Here is an 18,137-nt window from a genome sequence, read left to right as displayed (position 1 = left end):
GATATAAATAATAAATTTTCCTTTACAGTTTTGAGACAGTCTTTTAAGTTTTCCATTACCTTCTTAAGGTCACTGAAAGGTGCTTTTTGGAGCCAGCCCGCAAATCACGCATTTAGAAAAACATAACTATACGCTCCTAACCCTAAGTATTAGAAGTGAAAGTAATGGAATCTCGATGTTAAACCCAATATCACTTTTTTGATGAGCTATTTTGAGTATAATAGATTTGAACTGTGCCAATGCTCGGAGAAAAAATTTAAAAGAAGAACGGAGCGAACAGTAGTTTCCTGCTCCGCTGACTAGAAACAGTAGGACGACACTCTCCCGGCTGGAGGAGAGCGCTTGCGCTCGCACTCAGTTGGCGCCCGCCCTCCTGCTTTTTCTCTAACCGCCCTTTCCTCTTTCTTTCGCGCTCTAGACACCCGGGAAGGCCAGCCTAGCGTAGCTGGGCTCTGATTGGCTGCTTTGAAAGTCTACGTTCTACCCGATTGGTGGATCCGGGGTCCTTCAGCGCGGTGAGTTTGAAACTGCTCGCACTTGGCTTCAAAGCTGGCTCTTGCAAGTTGAGCGGAGAGTTACGCGGTTGTGGTAGCTGCCGCTGCGGCCGCCGCGGGATAATAAGCCGGGTACAGTGGCTGGGGTCAGGGTCGTGTCTAGCGGACGGCCCGGGGACCTCGAAGGGCGAGTATTGAGGAACGGGGTCCTCTAAGAAGGCTGGACTGGAGAGCAGGGACCTGCGCGGGGCCAGGCTGGGCCTCGGGGTGGGGTGGGCAGGGCCTTTGCCTGGGCCTGGGCGTCTGAACCACACTGCGCCGGCTTTAGAGGGAGGCTATGGGAGCCCAGCCTGGCGGGGTTAGGCGGCGTGGGGTTGGGGGTGGGGGTTCGGGGCTGCAGTCGTGAGTTCAGGTCGGCTGTTTAGGAACTGCCTTAGGAGGCTTTCGGGTCTTGATTGAAGCAAAATCCGCTCCCCCACACTGAGCGCCAGCGGAGTGGCAGGCTCCTTCCTGGGCCCGGCCCCTGAGCACCCTCCCTTCCCGCCTCGGAGGTGGGAAAGCGGGACCGCACCTGGGCCAGGTACAGGCGCAGATTCCTAAAGCGAGGCTGCCCTGAGAAACCGATCCCGGAACTCGTGGGCCTTCTGGGGCTTGCTCTGCCCACGGCCCCGGCCCCGGCCCACCTGGAGCTGTTAAGAACACTCAGCCCAGGCACTTAACACTTATGAGCAGTGTAGTGCAGTTTTTTTCATTTAAAAAGATATATCTCTGTTTCTTTCTGGATTGATTTTTTCTTTGAAGATGAATGTGGGAAATAGAACTTAAAGGTCTGTTCAGAGCGGGCTTTATAAATGATTTTATCATCAGTGATGGGTGTTAGAAAAATCTAGGTAATTATGCCTGGAGTTCTGACGTTTCATTGACAAACTTCAGAGGAAGTCTTGAACTTCTGTGCTGTTTTTTTTTTTTTTTAATAAACCCATTCATTGTGATTCAGGTATACAGTTTTTCTGCTTAGTCCTTGACATTGTGTAGGCTATAATTAGAATTTTATCTGTGGAACTGCACTTTTCATTCTTTTGTTTTAGGGTGCTTAAGTGATATTTCCGACTCTTGGAAAAAGTACCTTGAAAGTCTTGAGCATGTTTGTGACCTCTGCAAGCAGAGGAAAAAAAGATTAAAATTGTCACGTGGGCAACTGGAAACACTTAAAATGTTTTTGCCGCTTTAAACAAAATTTTCCTAATGAACAATCCGAACACATTTTAGTTCTCTCCTTATAACTATAAAAAATAGTGTTTTGAATAAAATTAGGAATATCATAAAGCGGTATAAATTTGTTGAAATATTTGGGTATAACTTTGGCACACTCGGGTACTAGTGTCACAACAAGGGAACATAATTCTGGTTTTTCTTTGGAAAGAATAGACAAGTTGATATCTGAATTTGAGGGTTATTTTGATTGGAAGAAGCTAAATAAATACTACAGTAGTATAGAATATACACGTGTTTCCAATGTCTCAGGAGTCAAGAAGGATGGAAAGTTATTGTAGGAGTCCTTACCCTTGTAAATATTGTTTGAATGTAGTTAATATTTATGGAATACTTATGTACTGCAGTAGGCACAGTGGAACATGCTTTACATACAGTGTAATGCTTAAAACTACTCAAGTTAGTGGCATGTAATTAAGTCAGTTTTTCCTTCATTTTAGGATCTGCCATACCCATTGACTAACTATGGAAGATTATACCAAAATAGAGAAAATTGGAGAAGGTGAGTGGTTTTAGTAATATAAATTTTTTGGGATGATTTAACAATGCTACAACTTCTGTAATATGAACACATGTAAATATTTATTAAAATTCAACCATTAAGATGTCTTGTAGTACCAGTGTGCGTTAATATATGTTCTTTACTTAATAAACGCAAATTTGTTCACATTGCAAGAGAATTGAAATTACTGAATCCCTAATGACCCGTCCCTTCACCCCCATAGTCTTACAGTCTTCTGATACTAAAGAAGTATCAGAAATACTTGTATTTTGAAGACACTATTGATGACTTGCACATGTGTTGAGGGGCAGAGGTTAGGGATGCAGAATTATGCTAATTTCATAATCTATTTTTAGTCTCTTTCAATTATTTTTAGGATGATAAATATTTTTATCCAGTCTTTATAGACTGGTTACAATAATTGACTTATTCTAATTTAAATAAAATTTCTATTTAGTTACCGTAAGAAAAAAATGACCTGTCATATGTACATGTTTAAGCTATTCTAAAACTATAACTTACGTATATAATCATTCCCTTTCTGTGGTACTTGAAGGAATGATCAGATCTATATATGGCACAAATGAGGGGTATATCCCTTCGCCTGTTCCTTGACTCCAACAGAACATTCTCAATTCTCCAGGTACAAAATAATTTGCTAGTAGAATCCAGTTTATATCGGTTCTGCCAGAAGGAAATTCCCAACTATATTTTTAATGTGATCAAAGACCTCACTTGACAAGAAATAGTAAAAAAACAAGGGGGGAATACTGGAGGGAATTTAGTGAAATAGGAATGACAAGTTAGTGTGGTGTTCGATTGGAGGGGTGTGTGTGTGTATTTATTTTTATTTTTAAACAAATTAAATACCTCATACCCATTCTACTAAACAAATTTTGCTGCTGAATTAAAAATAATGTGATTAGTATGTCTAATGCTTTGTAGTATGTTCCTTAAATTCCCAGGGAATTTGTGTTGATTTTAGTTTGGCATAAAAAGAGACCTTCTTAAAGTATAAATATATTTTTCTTTAAGATGATAGAACTCCAAACCTATAGGAAACTACAGATTTGACTTCTGAGAAAAGTACTTTAATTGCTACCATAAATAAGAGCAGTTAAGAATGTAATTTTAAATGTAATCCATTACATATATTAAGTCATATGACTCCCAGTCTTTATTTCTATAAGTGTGACAGTGGTAAACCCTCTAACTTTTCTGGATCTTGGTTTCTGCCTCTGCAAATGGTGATAATGGGACTTAACACGAAAGATACGATTCAATTGAACAATATTATGGAAAGCATTTGTTTGAGTGCTGTAACTCAGAAAACCTTCAAATGTTTATCATTTGAACATTGTGTTATTACTATGAACACTGTCTCCAAAATTGTCTCTTTATCAGCCTCATCTAATGCCACTCAACTCTAATTTGGATTTCTTTGATGTCCTCAAATGTATCCTGTGATTTGGCCTATGAGTTTTGGCAATGGCTGTTCTTTCTACCTGGAGGCCAGTCTCTACTGGCTTCATTTTTTATCTCCTCCTCTAGTCCAAGAGCATTTTGTAGTTCCCTTTGCATCATGCTTAATAGCCATTTTAATTATTATACCATAGTATCCTTGAGGGCTGGGGTTTTTGTCTTGTTCACAACTGTTTGCCCACTGCCTGTCAGCAGTGCCCAACCCACAGGAGATAGCCAATAGATAATAATAACATCTGTGTTCCTTGTTTGTTCTTCTGAACACTGTTTCTTTTTCTGGCTTGTATTGTTGTTTCTACTCCAAGCCTGATTGTTTTGGATTATGTGCTGGATGTTGTTTTGGAAAAATGAACTTGTGAAAATAAATGGAGGCCTAAATGATCCACACAGAATTTTCTTTTGGTTCTGCTAGGTATCTGGTTAAAGTCTAGTATTAAAATACTATTTTAAAAGTTATATTTTTTCCCCTCAACTTTTCATTTTGAACATTTCCAAATCTATATTGAAAGGTTTATGCAATGAACTTGTAATAGTTTTACCAAGGTGTTGGTGTTTTGTCATATTTACTTTATTATCTGTGTGTATGTTAGCATTGTTTATTTTTTTCATTGACACATTTTAATTGTACGTATTCATGGGGTATGTTTTGGTGATTTGATACATGTATGTGTTGTATGATCAAATCATACAGAGTAATTAGCATATCCATCACCTCATGCATTTGTCATTTCTTTGTGGTGAGAACATTCAATTGTTTTGCGTTTTAATCCATTTCAAGTAAGTTGTAGAAATGTTCTACCCCTAAATCTGCATGTATATTCTGAATATCCACCCAAGGTCATGCCTTTCATTTGGCAGTTAATGCCTCTTTAATTCTGATTTAGAAGAGTCTGCCTTTTCTCTCACTTGACAGTGAGTCTTGACAACCTAATTCATTTCTTAAATATATCCAGACTTTACTATTTTAAATGTTACAAAAATTGTTCTCTGGTTTCTTCTGAATTACAGAAATCTGAGTGTTGTCATACTAATCTTTGAACTCCTTCCTGTCTTAAGAAAATGTCTTTTTGGATCGTAGAGTAGCTGTATCCATGATGGTGGAACCTTACCTGGCATTTAGTGGGCATTTGATAAATACTTGCTTAATGAAGGTTTTCTGCTTAAGGGCCTCCATAACTTGATCATATCCTACTTATTTTTCTTTTGTTTCTTTTTGTTTCCTGGGATAAATCTTCCATTCGATTTACAGTGATCTTCTAGGCTTACCTGTGTTATGATTTTTGTCTCCTTAGTTATTGATATTTATACTTAGTTAAATACCCTAGAGTATTTCTGTCTTTAGAATTCCAAGTTCATTTTGGAGCATATACCATGTATTTCAAAAACAATTTTGGATGATTAACCAATAGAATAGTTCTGCTTTGTTTAACCCCTCTTCCAGTAGTTCAGTGAGAAGTGATATTATCTCTAAAATTCAACACATTGAGTGTTGGCCCCTGGTTAATTGTTAATTCTGAAAGCTATTTAGGATTAGGTGATATTGTACACTTGAGGGAGAAGAAAGGATGCTAGAAAAAAATTAGTTCTGAACTTAACATTAACTGCTTATGTTACTACATTATGCAAGTGACTAATTTTCCTGAGATCACTTTAACAGTATGCCAGATGATTGTGCTACGGTTTACCTACTTTTTGTGTTTAATGAGAGCTTAATTTACATCCCCAAAAAAATGTAGATTTTAAGTTTATGAAGGTTATCTACTTTTAAGGATGACTGTGAGGATTAAATACAGTCAATTCTCCTTTAACGTAGAGTAATTTTGGTTATCAAAAAGTTATACATTAATCCACAATTTAATCAGAATAGTATAAAATGGCTTTTATGTCAGTTTATAGTTTTAAAATGACACCAGTATTTAAGAAAACATAGACTTTTGTATAGAGGTTCTGTCAAAAAAATTAAGCTTAAGTAACATCAGTTTGCTACTGCTCAAACTGTTTAATATTCTAACTAAGCAGTTGGTAATTTGTTGGTTTGTTAGCCTTTTTTGCAATATTGCTACCTTCAGAGAAACTCATAAAAGCTATAGAAGAGGCTTTTTTCCCTAGAACAGTGCACTCTAAACACTTTTGAAGTTAAAACAATGCCGTGGAAAGCAAGCTATTCAACAAAATTTTGTGTGTACTTAAGGGATTCAGGACCTCCCTAAACTCCAGCTCGAGTTTAAAAAGACTTACCTAGGGAATTCAGCGTTGCCACATATATGATGCATTTTAGCTAGTCTTCTCCCTTATTGCCATTTCATTCCCTGTATCCATCTCCTCCCTCCCTGCTATTCCTTATGATTGATACTGTTGCTCACTACCTGAAGCCCAGATATCGAAGTCAGTATTTTTATCAACTTGCAAATGGGTGTGAGGCTTTCCTAATATGTAGTACATACTATGTGCTTTATTAGGTTTAATAAACAAACATCTGGTCTTTTTTCTCCATTCTTTTGAGAATGAGGACTGTTGACTGTATTTTGAGATACAGATAAAAGTGTTTTGAAAAGCATAAAGCACTCTACAGTATTTTCTGGAAGTGGCATAATGACTCTTATCAGTAATATTTCTGGAGCCCAAATTTTTACACTATATTTTATGCCTGCTTTATTGCTGGGTAGGATATTGGCAGAAGGTTAATTTTAATTTGCAAATGATCTATTTTGTTCTGTAAAATATGCTGGAACATTAATGGTGATTTAGATGTATAGAAAACTTGTGATGACTACATGAATTTTATTTTTAAGCCATACAGATTGTAGTTACTCTCAATTTCTTTTTGGAAGCAATAAGGGTATGAGTAAGTTACTTCCCATATGGCCACACCAGACATTTCTATCATGTGACCCTTATGAGATTCAATAATCTTAAAATCTTTCAGTTTGACTAGGTATGGTGGCTCACGCCTGTAATCTCAGCACTTTGGGATGGCGAGGCAAGTAGATTGCTTGAGCTCACGAGTTCCAGAGCAGCCTGGGAAACATGGTGAAACCCCATCTCCATCAAAAAGACAAAAATTAGCCGGATGTGGTGGCGCGTGCCTGTAGTCCCAGCTACTTGGGAGGCTTGGTGGGAGGATCCCTTGAACCCAGGAGGTGGAGGTTGTAGTGAGCTTTGATTGCCCCACTGCACTCCAACCTGGACAAGAGAACAAGACCCTGCCATAAGGAAGAAAAAAAAAAAAAAGATCTTTTAGTTTGTGAGTGTGTCACACAGCATATTATTTACTTTGTTTCAGGTACCTATGGAGTTGTGTATAAGGGTAGACACAAAATTACAGGTCACGTGGTAGCCATGAAAAAAATCAGACTAGAAAATGAAGAAGAAGGGGTTCCTAGTACTGCAATTCGGGAAATTTCTCTATTAAAAGAACTTCGTCATCCAAATATAGTCAGGTATGGTATAATATCTGAATGTAAGCCATTTTCTGCATGCTATTTCAAATATAAATTTCAACTTGGAAATCTTTACATTTGCTTAATTTCTTGGTCTAGCCTTACCAAGTGGACTAGAACCCTATTTTTGTTAGTTGAGAATGCTGCACATATGTAAAAGAGAACAGGCTGTTAAGAACAGAGTTAGAGGAGATTGGTGATGTAGATTAATATTTGGGGCTGGAAAAGCAAGGTAAATTGGCCATGGAAGTAAAGCCCTTTTCATAGAGCTTTGTCAACTCTCTCCTACTTGAGGAGCTCTAGTTCCTGAAGATCCTTTAGTCAGAGTCTTAAGAAAGGTAGCTAGGTCAAATGAAAAAGATTTTTTTCCTTAATCTATTTGCATTGGGTGTTTTTGGAGAGCTGTCTTCCTAACAGTCCAAGTTAAAATCTATGTATTTGTCTGGGGCTAGAGATTAGAAGTAGCTTTTAAGGTCAGATACCACTTTAAAATTTATTTTTATAATTCACTTCGATGAAAAAATAAGCTCTCAGCAATTAGTAGCCAACCTAGATATGTTCTTTTGGAATACAGGCTCCTTATAAACAGGCACCTCCTGTACAAGGCCTAATTTTAAATAGTTCCCCTGAGATTCCTTTCTTAAATTTGAGTTTTGAGTCTCAGCCATTAGGGAAGTTACTACATCTTCCCCAGTTTTTATTATAGCAACTGAAATTATAGAAGGAGTTTTATTTTGTGAAACAGAGGTCAAAAATGTTTGCTGGATTCTTCTTTCATATATATCTATTTTTTTCCAGTCTTCAGGATGTGCTTATGCAGGATTCCAGGTTATATCTCATCTTTGAGTTTCTTTCCATGGATCTGAAGAAATACTTGGATTCTATCCCTCCTGGTCAGTACATGGATTCTTCACTCGTTAAGGTAAAAGCTTATCTAATTTTATTAATATTTATGCACTGTGGATATAAAGCGACTATATACAGAAGTCCCTGGGTTTTGTGGGAATATGCTTGGAAAAAGTGTTAGAAAATAGAATAAGAAAAAGTATTTCATTTTTCTCCCTCATGGTTAGTTTATACAGGTTAGAGTTACCCATGTTATTACCAGATACTGTTTCTAGTAAGTAAAAAGTAGTGCCTGAGATAACATAGAACTGATAAGTATTGTTGGAAACTAGGGTAGTCTGGTCTTTCTTTGGCTGTCAGATATATGTAAAACAAAGTTATGAAAGCCTAGGGCAGAGTAGTGGTTGTAGGTGTTTTATTCCAGTTTTGAATATGTTTTGCTCAATTTATTGTAGACATTTATTGTATTTCAGTTAAATTATAAAATTGTACAGTTTTAAGTACTGAAGTATATAAAAGTATCTTATTCTTACACCAGTTCTACCAAACCACTCTGCAGCGGTAGTGCTGTCGTTAGTTTTATTCATAATCTTATACTTGTATGTTCACTTTGTAGGTATATAAAGACTTTTTTACACAAAATGGACTTATTTGCATATGTATAAGTATACATATTTTCCCCTTTTTGTGTAAAACATTATGAAGACATGTAGATCTACCTATGTCTAGTTACATTTTTGATATAATTATTTAAACCACTTCCATATTGATGAACATTTAAATTATTTTCCAACTTGGTTATTGTTGCTCTTATTAACAGTACTGCACTGAATGTCCTTATAGATATTTATCTTTGTTTGCAACTTTATAGGATAAATTTTTAAAGTGGGAATGATGGATTGAAGATGTTTGTTTACATTTTGATAGATACTACCGGTTGCCCTCTAAAAAACTTATAGCAATTTACTCTTAAGTACTCATGGTGTATAACACTTATTGTTTTAGTACATCATTACCAAAACTTAGTTTTATCAGTCTTTTAACTATGTGAAAAATGCGTATTAAGATTGTTTTAATTTTATATTTCATGACAATTTAACACTTCATATTTAGCTATCATAAACCGCCTATTCCTATTCTCTACTATATTTTCATTAGGATACTGTCTTTAACAATCTTGCATGACTTTTGGGCTTTCTGCTTTTATGTCTTGCTTTTAAGTCTTCCTCACTCAAAGATCGAATGTATTAGAATAATACATGTCACTATTTTTCTGGTAGTTTTAGTAAGTCCTGTCTTCTACACACACTTTTTTTTGTCTTAAATTCTGTATGGATCAAGATTTATTTTGACTTAAAAACTGGGATACAGATTCAGCTTTATCTTTTTCCAAATGACTAGCCAGTTGTTCTAACTGGTTTTATATACAGGCAACAATGGTTTTACTTACAATTTTTCAATTTTACAATGAAGCAGAAATGATGCACATTCACTAGAAACCATACTTCATTTACCCATACAACCATTCTGTTTTTTCACTTTCAGTACAGTATTCAATAAATAACGAGGTATTCAACACTTCCAACTATATGCTAATGTAAGTGTTTCGAGCACATTGAAGGTGGGCTATGCTTAGCTATATTTGGTAGGTTAGGTGTATTCAATGCATTTCGACAAGGTCTTTTCAACTTAGAATAAGTTTATCCAGATGGAGCATCCGTTTTGTTTTGTTTTTGAACGCCACTTGTCCCTCTAAGATGGAACATCTGTATTATTTCCCAATTTCAAACTGTAAGTCATTTTTCTGTGTACTTTGTTCTTGTAGTATTCATGTTACTTCAAATGTCAATGACATTGTCTTTGGCAACAAATGTCTTGTAAAGCACTTTTCTCTGAACTAAGCAGCATTTTATGATAATTTTATCCATTTCAGTATATAATCATAATATCTTTGCCATCACTTTTAGAATCTAATTTTTTCAAAAAGGAAATGAATATGTAAAAATGAAAGAAAAGGCCAACTGTATTGAAGATAGAAAATAGAGTTGGTAGAGGTATATGGAAGAAAATTCAAGAGGCTTCTGTGTAGAAAACCAACTTGTAATTTAAGGATCGGGGACCAAAAATGTTTAAAGACTAAATGCATTGACATGATTATAGATATGTCTATAAGGTGAAGATCATTTTCTTAGGTATACAAATGTGATGTTGTATGTAAACGGCTTCCCACCCACAAATGCTTATTAGCCTAAAATGACCTGAAAGCTCCAGTAATTAAATTATTTCTCTGGAACCTAATTTTTTGTCTTTGAAACATTATTTAGAAAATCATGTACTTTGCTTACGTTTCTAACTTTTTTTGCTTTTTCCAGAGTTATTTATACCAAATCCTACAGGGGATTGTGTTTTGTCACTCTAGAAGAGTTCTTCACAGAGACTTAAAACCTCAAAATCTCTTGATTGATGACAAAGGAACAATTAAACTGGCTGATTTTGGCCTTGCCAGAGCTTTCGGAATACCTATTAGAGTTTATACACATGAGGTAAGTAGAATAGTGGTTTTTGATGGCTTTTGAATGTGTGTGATTGCTAGATTATTTTCTGTATTTGTGAAGTCAAGAAATAATAAAAGATATCTGCTCAGTGCCAGTATCAATTTATTGCCTCTCAGCTCCAAATTCATTGCATGCTCTGTGAAAATGTAACTGAAGCCTTTAAGTATTTTTTCTTTGCCAGCTGCTATGTTAAGGTAGAGGGTACTAGAGAGACACAGCAGGAGGAAGGGATTTTCCTAGCTACAGTTTTTACGTTCTCATTATTTTTTACTTTATTTACATTATTCCCATCCTTTGTTGTACTTTAATTCTTTATATTAAACTCTCCCCATTCAAGTCACCACCTCGGTTTCTGTCTCCTGACCGAACCCTTCCTGAGTATAGTCAGATTGATTCAAAGACAGGTTTTGTTCCTTAAGGTATATTATTTCTGATACATTTAGGAATTAATTTGTTTAATCTGTATTATATTGCTGACTTGGCATTTAGTGTTTCTGAAGGAAAGGGAACATTGTATAGTAAAGGATTATTGAAAAGCTATCTTCTGTGGAGTTGTCTACCCTTGACCCAAAGACTGTCTCCAGATCAAAACTAATAACAGTGCTCATCTGATTAGTTGTCTTGGCTGGTTGTTAGCTCTTTTTATCTTTTTTTTTTTTTTTTTTTTTTTTTACGGAGTCTGTGTCTGTTGCCCGGGGTGGAGTGTGTGGTGCGATCTCTGCTCACTGCAAGCTCCACCTCCCGGGTTCACGCCATTCTCCTGCCTCAGCCTCCTGAGTAGCTGAGACTACAGGCGCCTGCCACCAAGCCTGACTAATTTGCTAATTTTTTGTACTTTTTTTAAAGTAGAGATGGGGTTTCACCGTGTTAACCAGGATGGTCTTTATCTCCTGACCTCGTGATTCGCTCGCCTTGGCCTCAAAGTGCTGGGATTACAGGCATGAGCCACCGCACCCCGCCCTTTTTATCATTTTCTTACATGGCTATATAAATAAGATTATTTTGTTTTCTTTGTCTTAAACAAATGATATTGATCTCATTAGCTTTGTTCTAAGAGGCAATATTTTTACCATATGATAAATATACTGAAATGGTTGGTTAGTTCTATATCACTAATAAGCTGTTATTTGACTTATTCGTGTTTTTTAAATAATTTAAAAATCGTTTTTTATTGACACATTATACATATTTATGGGGTACAGTGTGGTATTTGGATACATGTATGCAATATGTGTTAATTAAATTGGGGTAGTTAGCATATCCATTGCCCCAAGCATTTATTATTTATTTTTGTTGGGAACATTCAAAATTCTTTGTTCTGGCTATTTGAAAATTTACAGTAAATTATTGGTAACTAGTCAGCTTACAGTGCTATATATAGAACACTAGAGCGTATTTTTCTTTTTGAGCTGTAATTGTATCCATAAACCAACTTATCTCTATTTTCCTCTTCTAAGCCCTGAATAACCACTATTCTACTCTATGGCCATTAGATCAACTTTTTATGTTTTCATGTATGAGTGAACACATGTAGTGTTTATTCTTCTGTGCCTGGCTTATTTCACAGCTCATCCTTATTGCCATAAATGACAGGATTTCATTCTTTTATTGTGGCTGAGTAGTAGTCTAGTATGCCATTGTGTGCACCCTCACATATGTGTGTGTACACTACATTTTCTGTGTGTGTGTGAGTGTGTGTATACACCACATTTTCTTTATCTGTTGATGGAAACATAAGTTGATTTCGTATCTTGGCTATTGTGAAGAGTGCTTCAATAAACATGGGAGTGCAGCTACCTCTTTGACATAATTGATTTTATTTATTTTGGACATACACCCCCAGCAGTGGGATTGCTAAATTATATGGTAGTTCTAGTTTGTAGTTTTTTGAGGATCCTCTGAACAGTTTTTCACAATGACTGTACTGATTTAAATTCCCACCAACAGTGCATAAAAGTTGCCCTTTCTCTGCATTCTTGTCAGCACTTTTTGTCTTTTGATGATAATTACTCTAACTGGGGTGTGATAGATCATTGTGGTTTTGATTTGCATTTCCCTGATGAATAGTGATGTTGAGCACTTTTTCATATACTTGCTGGTCATTTGTATGTCTTTTGAGAAAGTTTTATTCAGATCATTTGACCATTTTTAAAATTGGATTCTTACTATTATTTTTTTATTCTGGATATTAATTCTTTGCTGGATGAGTGATTTGCAAATAATTTCTCCCATTCTGCAGATAGCTGCTTCATTCTGTTATTCTGTTATTTGTTTCTTTTGCTGTGCAGAAGCTTTTTAGTTCAATATAATCCCGTTTGTCTATTTGTTGTTGCTGAGACAGGGTGGAATGCCTATGCTGGAATGCAGTGGCGCAAACAGGGCTCACTGCAACCTCAACCTCCTGGGCTCCAGTGATCCTCCCTTGTCAGCCTCCTGAGTAACTGGGCCCATACACAGGCGTGCTACACCATGCTAGGCTAATTTTTAAAATTTTTGTAGAGATGGGGCTGTCAGCATATTTCCCAGGCTGTTCTTGAACTCCTGGGTTCATGCAGTCCTCTCACTTTGGCCTCCCAAAGTGTTGGGATTGTAGGCATGAGCTGCTGCACCTGGCCACCTCATTTGTCTAGTTTTGATATTGTTGCTTGAGCTTTTGAGGTCTTACCCATATGATTTTTGTCCAGGCCAATATCGATAACAGTGTTTGCCCTGTTTTCTTCTAGTAGTTTCATAGTTTAAGGTCTTTTTTAATCCATTTTGAGTTGATTTTTGTGTATGTTTAGTTATAGGGGTTTAGTTTCATTGTTCTGCATATGGATTATCCAGTTTTCCCAGCACCATTTATTGAAGAGATTGGCTTTTCTCTAGTGAATGTTCTTGTCATCTTTCTCAAAAATGAGTTGACTGTAAATACATGGATTTATTTCTGGAGTCTCTATTTTTTTTTTTTTGTTTTTTGCTTTTTTTTTTATGCTATATCATGCTATTTTGGTTACTATAGCTTTGTAATACATTTTTGAAGTCAGGTGGTATGATGCCTTCAGCTTTGTTCTTTTTGCTCAAGATTAGTTTAGCTATTTTGGGTCTTTTTTTGGTTCTATATGAATTTTAGGATTTCTTTTTATTTTTGTGAAGAATGTCCTTGGTATTTTGATGGAGATTGCACTGAATTTGTAGATTGTATTGGGTGGTGATATGGTCATTTTTATATTCTTGCAGTTCATGAACATGGGATGTCTTTTTTTTGTATCTTCCTAATTTTTTTCTTCAATGTTTTATAGTTTTTAGTGTAGAGATTATACATCTCCTTGGTTAAATTTATTCCTAGGTTTTTTTGCAGCTAGTATACATTAGATTGCTTTCTAGATTTATTTTTCAGCCAGTTTGTTATTGGTGTATAGAAAATTTTAATTTTTGTATGCTGATTTTGATTTTGTATACTGCAACTTTGTTAATCAGTTCTAAGAGTTTTTGGTGGACTCTCTTCAGTTTTTCTGTATATCATCTCTGCACACAGGGACAGTTTGACTTCTTCCTTTGCAATTTGGATGCCCTTTATTTCTTTTTTTTTTTTTTTTTCTTTTTTTTTTTTGAGACGGAGTCTTGCTCTGTCGCCCAGGCTGGAGTGCAGTGGCCGGATCTCAGCTCACTGCAAGCTCCGCCTCCCGGGTTCACGCCATTCTCCTGCCTCAGCCTCCCGAGTAGCTGGGACTACAGGCGCCCGCCACCTCGCCTGGCTAGTTTTTTGTATTTTTTTAGTAGAGACGGGGTTTCACCATGTCAGCCAGGATGGTCTCGATCTCCTGACCTCATGATCCGCCCGTCTCAGCCTCCCAAAGTGCTGGGATTACAGGCTTGAGCCACCACGCCCGGCCACCCTTTATTTCTTTCTCATGTTTCTTATTCATGTTATAATGGTACTGTTATGTACCATCTTAGCAAGTAAAAAGTACCTGCACTTTGTTCAGTATCACCCCAAATCTATTATCAGTGGGTTTGGTTTTTCAGTGAGGGGGAAGGTAAGGCTGCATAACTGTCTTGATCTTTAGTGATTTGAAAAGCAAAAAAAAGATTTATTATGCTTTTATCTGTTTTGTCTTCTAATGAATAAAACTTAGAAATGAAATATTTATCTTCAATTTTGTGTACCTTTAATTGACTTAAACAATATTATTAGTGGCAGTCATACAGCCTTTAAAGGACAGTCCTAATGAAAATATAGATTTTCAAGTTTAGCTAATTTTATGCACCACATTTATTCATTGTAAAAATTTGCTTTCTAATAGGTAGTAACACTCTGGTACAGATCTCCAGAAGTATTGCTGGGGTCAGCTCGTTACTCAACTCCAGTTGATATTTGGAGTATAGGCACCATATTTGCTGAACTAGCAACTAAAAAACCACTTTTCCATGGGGATTCAGAAATTGATCAACTCTTCAGGATTTTCAGGTAGCTATTAAAAACTGAGATAATAAAGGTAACATATGTAACAATGAGATTACATTTATGCTTTAACTAAGAAATTTTTGTTTTCCTGTTTTTTAGAGCTTTGGGCACTCCCAATAATGAAGTGTGGCCAGAAGTGGAATCTTTACAGGACTATAAGAATACATTTCCCAAATGGAAACCAGGAAGCCTAGCATCCCACGTCAAAAACTTGGATGAAAATGGCTTGGATTTGCTCTCGGTAAGGAGTGCCCTTTATACTGAATTCCAAATTATTGATGATTCAGAATATATTCAGTTCTTTCTTTTACCTAGAAAATAGGAAGAATGCACACATTTTTTAGCTAGGTGTCTGTTATGTACATTGTATTATGCTAGCTTCATTTTAGATATCAAGAGGCACTAGTGGCTTTGAGAGGAAGATTTAGCATTAGTTTTTGTTTTTTATCTGACAAGTAGCTATGGACATTTTGAGGGAGAGACCAGGATTAATACACTTTTTTTTTCAAGTTGCTGAATTGTAGTGGCTCTCTTTTCTAGCATTTTTGTCATTACTAAGCCCTCTTAGTTTATGCTAGATGTAAGCGTTTTTCTTATTGGTTGATATTTTAAATTATTAAAGCCATCTTCAGAATAAGCTTTATTCGCACTTTGTACCTAGCTTCTCCATCAGAAGGATCTATTGCTATACCATTGTATATGTTTTCTCATTGGTCTTCGGGTTACTTTCAGAGTGTGAAAACTCCTTATGCCACAAAATTAAGCTTAGATTTCCCCCAGATCAAATACAATAAATCAGATTCCTTAGTCTAGCCACAATTGACATACCTTGGAGTGGATAAATCTTTGTTGCTGGCATTGTTCTGTGCATCATAGCTTGTTTAGTGGCATGGCATCACTGTCTTCGACTCTCTAGATGCCAGTAGTATACTCTTCACAGTTAGGACAACCAAAAGTGTCTCCAGATATTGCCAAATGTCTCCTGATGGGCAAAGTCTATCCTAGTTGAGAACCATTATTGTAAATTAAACTTGGTTTCAAATTTGAGCTTTATTCCTTAGCTCTGTGAACTTGGGCAAGTTACTTCCCTTTGAGCCTCAATGTCCTCATCTGTAAAATGGCACTAATACCTACTTTTAGCTGTGGGAATTGAGTACCATGATTTATCCAAAGCAGTTTGTATGGTGCTGGTTACATGAGAGTTCAGATGGTAACTAGTTAGTAAAATCTCTAGTCTGCTTGTTGATTTTATTTTATTTTTTTAAGATTAGTGTTTCTTAAAGATCAAATTTACAATCCTAAACTTTATTGAGCTTTTTCTGGTGCATAAACTAATTTATACTAAGTTGTCTGACTGTAATTCTTTTAGTGACTCAATTTTAGCTATTTTTATAACACATTGTGCTGTGAAGGGTTTTATTTGGAACTTGTTGGAAGCTACATCAGAAACTGCCATAGTTAATTGCCATTTAAAGAATGTTGTAAATAACTCAGGTGGCCATTTAATTCTCAACGTAAATATAATTAACTAGACATCTTTCCTATATTTATGTCTTAGTTTTAAAGCTATTTCTGAATGCTTGAGTCTTACCATAATTGATAACAAAAAGAGGTTATCGAGAATATCTGTGATTTACGGAGTAGGTTATTCTAGACCTCAAGGGTGAAATGTAGGGGAGGAGACATTTGTATGTTAAACTAGTGGAAATGCTCATTTAATAGATATTCACTGAAAGTATTAGTTTTGGTTTATTGCTAGAAAAGTTGAGGTTTTATGGAGATTTTGTAAAAAATGATTTATTTCCTAAATAAATATCTCTTTTTCTTTTTTCTCCCAGAAAATGTTAATCTATGATCCAGCCAAACGAATTTCTGGCAAAATGGCACTGAATCATCCATATTTTAATGATGTGGACAATCAGATTAAGAAGATGTAGCTTTCTGACAAAAAGTTTCCACATGTTATAACAACAGATAGTTGTGTTTTTATTGTTAACTCTTGTTTATTTTTGTCTTATATATATTTCTTTGTTATCAAACTTAAGCTGTACTTCATCTTCTAATTTCAAAAGTATAACTTAAAAATGTAAATATTCTATATGAATTTAAATATAATTCTGTATATGTGTGTAGGTCTCACTGTAACAACTATTTGTTACTATAATAAAACTATAATATTGATGTTAGGAATCGGGAAAAAATTTGAGTTGGCTTAAATCATCTCAGTCCTTATGGCAGTTTTTAGTTTCCTGTAGTTGGAACTACTAAAATTTAGGGAAGTGCTAAGTTCAAGTTTCATAATGCTTTGAAGTATTTTTATGCTCTGAATGTTTAAATGTTCTCATCAGTTTCTTACCATGTTGTAACTATACAACCTGGCTAAAGATGAATATTTTTCTACTGGTATTTTAATTTTTGACCTAAATGTCTAAGCATTCGGAATGAGAAAACTATACAGATTTGAGAAATGATGCTAAATTTATAGGGAGTTTTCAGTAACTTAAAAAGCTAACATGAGAGCATGCCAAAATTTGCTAAGTCTTACAAAGATCAAGGGCTGTCCGCAACAGGGAAGAACAGTTTTGAAAATTTATGAACTATCCTATTTTTAGGTATGTTTTGAAAGCTTTTTGTCTAAGTGAATTCTTATGCCTTGGTCAGAGTAATAACTGAAGGAGTTGCTTATCTTGGCTTTCAAGTCGGAGTTTAAAACTACACATTTTGACATAGCGTTTATTAGTAGCCGTCTAAAAAGGCTCTAATGTATATTTAGCTAAAATTACTAGCTTTGAGAATTAAATTGTTTAACTAATAATGCTGCTCATTGTGATTCTTATAAGCAGCCTAATTTGAATTATTTGCTGCAATCAAGAGAAGTGTACAATAGTTTTATTACTTTTTTTAGCGTACTTCTATCCTTTTTCCAACCATATCTCCTCTATTTTTCCTCCTGGTTAACGGGCTAGAATGTACATTCCTGGATTACTGATTTTTACACTCAACTGGATATGTAACGAGGGATCTATCTAATTCATCTTGTCTTGGAAATGTTGCACTCTAGAAGAAAGTGTGTGTCACGTTCTTCAGCAGCAGGACCTC

General features: G+C 35.7%; 1 protein-coding gene across 3 annotated transcripts; it reads left to right on the top strand.

Annotated features, from left to right (window-relative positions):
* The first annotated feature begins 388 nt into the window (after window positions 1-388).
* Window positions 389-17,853, top strand: CDK1 (cyclin-dependent kinase 1). Of its 3 annotated transcripts, none has more exons than XM_011988320.1 (8): window positions 389-515; window positions 2,207-2,268; window positions 7,034-7,190; window positions 7,989-8,112; window positions 10,409-10,579; window positions 14,878-15,041; window positions 15,138-15,279; window positions 16,877-17,853. In XM_011988320.1, exons 2-8 carry the CDS (start codon window positions 2,232-2,234, stop codon window positions 16,973-16,975), a joined length of 894 nt encoding a protein of 297 aa, XP_011843710.1. In that variant the 5' UTR covers window positions 389-515; window positions 2,207-2,231; the 3' UTR covers window positions 16,976-17,853. The 3 variants fall into 3 exon arrangements, with proteins under 3 accessions (XP_011843710.1, XP_011843709.1, XP_011843711.1); XM_011988319.1 differs by having other exon boundaries at window positions 507-626; XM_011988321.1 differs by lacking the exon at window positions 10,409-10,579 and having other exon boundaries at window positions 510-626.
* Window positions 17,854-18,137: the final 284 nt, after the last annotated feature.

This window comes from Mandrillus leucophaeus, unplaced genomic scaffold, assembly GCF_000951045.1.
Source record: "Mandrillus leucophaeus isolate KB7577 unplaced genomic scaffold, Mleu.le_1.0 Scaffold327, whole genome shotgun sequence".
NCBI classification, from domain to species: domain Eukaryota; kingdom Metazoa; phylum Chordata; class Mammalia; order Primates; family Cercopithecidae; genus Mandrillus; species Mandrillus leucophaeus.
The sequence above is the reverse complement of the archived record's forward strand: the minus strand, read 5'-3'. Positions and strand labels throughout refer to the sequence as shown.